This window comes from Lissotriton helveticus, chromosome 11 (assembly GCF_964261635.1).
Source record: "Lissotriton helveticus chromosome 11, aLisHel1.1, whole genome shotgun sequence".
In the NCBI taxonomy this organism is placed as follows: Eukaryota; Metazoa; Chordata; class Amphibia; order Caudata; family Salamandridae; genus Lissotriton; species Lissotriton helveticus.
The window spans coordinates 1,066,836,936-1,066,842,935 of record NC_136072.1 but is presented as its reverse complement, the minus strand read 5'-3'; the positions used below and the strand labels follow the sequence as shown (position 1 = coordinate 1,066,842,935).

General features: G+C 43.8%; 1 protein-coding gene across 1 annotated transcript in view; it reads right to left on the bottom strand.

Annotated features, from left to right (window-relative positions):
• Positions 1 to 606: 606 nt before the first annotated feature.
• TCTN2 (tectonic family member 2) overlaps positions 607 to 6,000 on the bottom strand; it is a 255,012-nt gene continuing 249,618 nt past the window's right edge. The window contains exon 18 of the mRNA XM_078667622.1: positions 607 to 1,026. Coding sequence (XP_078523748.1) covers positions 905 to 1,026 — 122 coding nt within the window. The 3' untranslated portion in view covers positions 607 to 904. The remainder of the gene's footprint in view (positions 1,027 to 6,000) is intronic.

Genomic DNA, 6,000 nt, shown 5'->3' with positions numbered 1-6,000 from the left:
TTATCTCTATTACAATATGGTTAGATCTATTTTTCAATGGTGTAGTAATATATTAAAAAACATCAGACTTAAAGCATCATTTAAAGGCGGATGACCTGTCAGCCCTCCTCTTCCTTCCCCACCTCATTTAGAGTGTGGGGGGAAGGTGGCGCTAGCCATCGCGTAGATGTGGCAAGTACCACAATTGGGAACTCCCTTACTAAAGACGTAATGCCCGTCAAAGTAGCCCCGATGGGTTTCCAAATTCACTGGAGCCCCTCCAGTGCCACTTCTTTTGGCCTACTTTCTGTCCAGCAATGTAAAACATAGAAGCCCGGGCAGGAAAAGTTGTGAAATGCCCACCCAAACATTGGGAGTGAATTTCCAGAGCCTTGGGGAGATTAGAAATGTTATTGCTGAAGATAAACTACAGCTTTCAGGTTCCGTCTCCAGGGGTAACACAAATGATGACAGATCCACCATGTTGCTGACCAGCCGTCGCAGTAAGTTTTTTCCCCTGTTGCAGCTCATACCATGAGTACAGGGAAAAATGTCCACGTAAATTAAACAGAGACCCGCAGACCATTTTTTATGTTCATGATATGCATCACATATTTATACAACAAATGGAAAATGAAAACTTTATTACAAAAATAGTCATTTTTAATTTTAAACATTGCTTTGTCATGTTTCAATAAAATGTGTAAAACAGACTGAAAAATCTTAAGAAACATAATTCTACATTTGATTTCCCCAAACCTTTATATACATATAAGCTCCGACAATTTAATTCTAGTACATATTATTTTTACAACAAGCCTTAAATATCTGAAAATATACATTAGTGTCCCATGGAAACAAACTGTTTTGGCATCTGTATGTTTCAATAAATGTACACACAGTTTTTTGCTTTAACAATCATTCATTAAAATGTAGTTTTGTTCCAAGCTTGACGGATTTTATTCCAGGGTCCACCCAGAACTGCAGCCAGTATGAAGAAACCGACCAGTATCATTCCTTTACCAAGAGCATCGGCATACGGCTCTCCTGAAAAAGAACACACGTTTAAATATACCAGGTAATATGTCAAGGTTTAGCTGCTTTCTAAACTTCCTTGTTCGAAGACTTGATCCTGTCCCCTCTTTTGCTCAGTTTTATGAAAGAATTAAAAACCTTCCTTTTAATCTGCTTGTGACCAAATGACGTTCACAGTCGGGAGCAGGCTGAGCATTTGGTAGCTCTTTTCCTTGGCATTTCTGCAAGATCTGCTTTGAGGTTTAGCATAGCTTGGGGAGAAAAGGTGGGGAGGGAGCTGCGAATTAAAGGTGTTCACATTTTTATGACATAATGAGTATCTTTACCAATATTTCTATTGTTATTCTTATTTGTGCTACATATTTCTATTATTACCTTTATTTGCATTCTTTTTACGTATTTGCATTCATCGAGCCATTTTGGCAAGGTTCATATCACTGCATGCATAAGCAAACTAATGGGCTGTGAGAAAGAGAATACATTTTTATTCAATTAATTAGGTACAAAAGCCAAAAGTTTGATGATTGGCAAAAAAAAAATCATACCCCTTATCCCACCTGTGGCTTGAAGTCACTGACTATGGAAGCCCAGGCCACCAAAATCTCGGCCAGTTGTTTTGAACTGTTGCGTACGTTACACAAGATTCTGCCCTTGCTCTGTCAGACCTTGGAGACGGGTGGTGGTTCAGACTCCTATTCTATCTCGACTGGATTACGGCAATTCACTTCACTTGGGCTTTCCTAAAGTAGTCACTCAGAAAATACAAGTTGTGCAAAATGCGGCTGCATGCATGCTACTTGGAATTCCCAGGTCTCAATCAGCCAGGCAGGGATTACAAGACCTTCACTGGCTTCCTATTGCCCAAAGAATAGAATTCAAGTTGTTGTGCACAGAGCCATACATGGGCAAGGGCCATCTATCCCATGCCAGGTAGTCACCCCCTACATCCCTAACAGGTCACGGTAATCTTTGAATCTTCATTTGGTTACTGTTACTGCTATCAAAAGGGCTAGAAGCAGAGGACGGTCCTTTAGTTATAATACAGCTAAGCGCTGGAATTCTCTCCCCTAGGCCATCAAAGCTATAGGCAATGAGCTATGCTTTCAAAAAGCTCTCAAAACCTGGCTTTTCTAAATGTTCTGGACTTTCTAGGCATTTTCCTCGTCTTTATGGTGCAAACTCTCCTAACGAGCGCTGGGATGCCTCTGGGTCGCCATGTGCTTTACAAATCCCTTAGCATAGCACCTCCTTTGGTGTACCCCTCATACCCAGTGTAAGGGAGAGGATGTATCCTAACAGCTAGGGCGGTCGTCCTCGAAGCTGAGGAACTGGGTTCAAGTTTCGGCAGAGACGCTCAACATCCTGTGATTCTGGGCAAATCACTTACTCTTCTGCCCATGCCTAACAAAAATAAAATAATGTGTCCATCGGTAACGCAACTGGTGCTCATGTAAAGCGCCCTGATACCTTTGGGTCTAGTTCGCACTATATAAAACTCCCCCAAAAAAAGTGTATGCCATGAGAACGCCGTGACCTCAGCCTGTCCTTATCCTGAAGTAACTGGAGTAGCTAACATGTAACCATAACGTCTGAGACTCATTAAATGTAGGGCACTGGTAAGTTCTGAAGCTTTTCTTCTACAAACTCCATTAAGCTTATTCAAAACGTAGGAAGGTTCCAGTACATTTCTAAAAAGTGCACTTAGGGGAAAATACCATAACCAGAAACAACCCCTTCATGATAGAATCCACTTTTAGTAGGGAAGGATTTCCTACTGCGCTCCACACCTAGGCCTGGTGGGAGGTCGACAATTTCTGTACCGATCCATGGGAAGAAGATACGCTACGATATTTGAGGGGGTAGGGAGGGTATACAAGAGGAGTTGTCTAACCTGCTGGCTTTTATCGCCTGACATGAAACGGTTCTGGGTGGAACTCCCCTGCCCGCCGACTGCCTCCGGGAGGCGTGTGTGGCGAGGCGATGTTGGCAACGGTTTATGAAACAAGCAGACCTGCGTGTGGTGTATGCTCTGGAGATCCCACGTTTGCTCACCCAGAGATTTCAATTATTGACAACACACTACAATCACCAGCAGTGGACTTGAAGCAGGGGTGTTGTCTGTGGGAGATCTTTTCTCTAACAGCACCCTCCACACTTATGACACCCTAGCAAATATTTGCAACTTGGGCACCGGCCATTTTCTCAGGCAAAATGCACTGCTGGGATCAATCAAGGACACGTGGGGGGAAGGTGAGGTTCAGGCCCCCCATGGAGGTCACACTGCACACACTCCTAATACATGGGATAGAAGGACGGACTATAACAATCCTCCATGTGGCAATATCAGTATCACCAGGCATGCAACGCCCATAAGGCTAAAAGTGAGTCAGCACCCCCACATCATACGTCTCAGCTCAAGCTGCTGTGGGCTCGGCTGGGCAGTGTCGGGAGTCTTATCACCGGCATGCCTGAGTTTTTCACAGGTCTTTAAAGACAATTGACATATTTACATACCTTTGTAAATTGGTTACCAAGGCTTAGATGTTTTTTCTGGGCTGCCACTCTGCCTATTCCTTACATTTATATTTTACATTTAATGCCGTAGTGTGAGAATACATTTTATGAAAAGGAATATAAAGTAGGGTTGTCAAAAGAAAAATGGCAGCCATGTGATGTTTAAAGAGCCTGCAAAGACCTCATCTTGACAATAAATAGGGTTATAATTTAAAAAAAAGTAAGTATTAATTTGCAATGTGACTTTTCTGTCTTTGTTCCGTTTAATTATCAGTCATGGACCATTCAGGCAGCACTACAACACAATTAAAAGTGCTTTCTATTTATATTTGCTGTTTGAAGTATGCACAGATTAGTGCTGAAAATACAGCTTTAGGTGACTGATTATTTTTGTACCGTCTGGGACATCAAAATAGTGAGCTGGCAACCCTAATCAGAACACTGGAAGGTTGTAGCAGGATCAGCACATTATTTATTTCCTCCATCCTCAATCCCTGAGTAATGCCATAATAGCATTAGTTTAACTTGTATCTGAAACCCTACACCGCCGTCATTAACAAGCTAAGTTACTTCAAGTGTCTGGGAATGCACCCTGCATTCAGACAACTCACTCCTCATTCTCGCCCTTCACTTTTCACACCCACCCTGCACTCACAGTGATCACAATGCACTCACACCATTCACCCTGCACTCACAGTGATCACTCTGCACTCACAATGCACTTGCGCTGTTCACACTGTACCTCATCCAGCAGTCACACAAGCACACTACTCACCCTGCACTCATTTGACACTTCACTCACCTGTCCCCCTCACTGCTCAATCTGCAATCTCACTCAAACAAGCCCATCACTAACCATGCATTCATTCGTCCCACTCTGCACTTACATCCGCACCCAAATTTATATGGTCAACTCACTCACCCTGCAGTCACGCTTCCTACCCTACTCTCACACTGTTGCATCACCCACCGTGCACTCACATGGGCACTCCTGTCACCCACACAATGAAGAGGTATCAGGATGGGAAGGTTTTTGATCAGTTAGAACCGAGTGCACAGCCCATATGAACGCACATTAGTTTTTACAAAAATTCAAAATATTATGGTGCAAGACGGCGAGTGGAAAAACCTTGAACCACTCAGTTGAGTAGAAAAAAAGAGAAGAACTACCCATGTATGAACAAAATTGGTTGCCGTTGCACTCAAGACAGTGTATATGGTGTTAAGTAACACAATAGAACAAGCATATATCAAAATGACAGAATATCAGAACAAAAGAACTCTCAATGGGTATATCTTGGAGTCTTTAATGTGATGAACAGCCAGCCGACACGTGTTTCATCGCACTCGCGATTCCTCAGGGCTAGATGGCTGTAATCCAGTCAGAAGGTCGCTCAGCTGGTGATACTTCCAACCCAGCCGGGCCCTTGACCTAGATACTCCGCTCGAGTATCCAATATGAAAGTATTTATAAATCACGGTGTATCCTAGGGTATCCCCTTGTCGATATCAGACTTCAATAATGTTCTATATTGTTTTGCCCACAGCGAGTAGGATAGTACTCGCCGTTCTATTGCCGTGGTCTATGTCGCAATATTTCAGCGTTCCCAGCTTTGTCAGGCGGAGAAAACGGCACGGAGAGCGTCCGTATCCGACGGCCGTGTTCCGAACACGGCCGTCGGATACGGACGCTCTCCGTGCCGTTTTCTCCGCCTGACAAAGCTGGGAACGCTGAAATATTGCGACATAGACCACGGCAATAGAACGGCGAGTACTATCCTACTCGCTGTGGGCAAAACAATATAGAACATTATTGAAGTCTGATATCGACAAGGGGATACCCTAGGATACACCGTGATTTATAAATACTTTCATATTGGATACTCGAGCGGAGTATCTAGGTCAAGGGCCCGGCTGGGTTGGAAGTATCACCAGCTGAGCGACCTTCTGACTGGATTACAGCCATCTAGCCCTGAGGAATCGCGAGTGCGATGAAACACGTGTCGGCTGGCTGTTCATCACATTAAAGACTCCAAGATATACCCATTGAGAGTTCTTTTGTTCTGATATTCTGTCATTTTGATATATGCTTGTTCTATTGTGTTACTTAACACCATATACACTGTCTTGAGTGCAACGGCAACCAATTTTGTTCACACAATGAAGAGGGTTACTTGTGCCTGCTACAAAGAACGTGCAACATGCAGATCATAGAACTGAGTGTGAGTAAACTATGAGTATCGCTATTAAAAAATGAAATGTTTGTCAGAAAGGTGCTATAGAGAGATGAGGTGCATTGCTGGTGAGTGCTACTAGTGAAGGAATTCATGGAGAAGAAGGAAATGGGGGAGGCGGGCGCCAAAAAAGACTGTTGCAGCGTGTGCGACCAGTGCTAGGGCCAGCCCTGGCTGGGAGTGTTAGCCCTTGCCCCGCCTCCCAAGTTCGAGTCTAGTGGCGCCCCATAGCATCGCT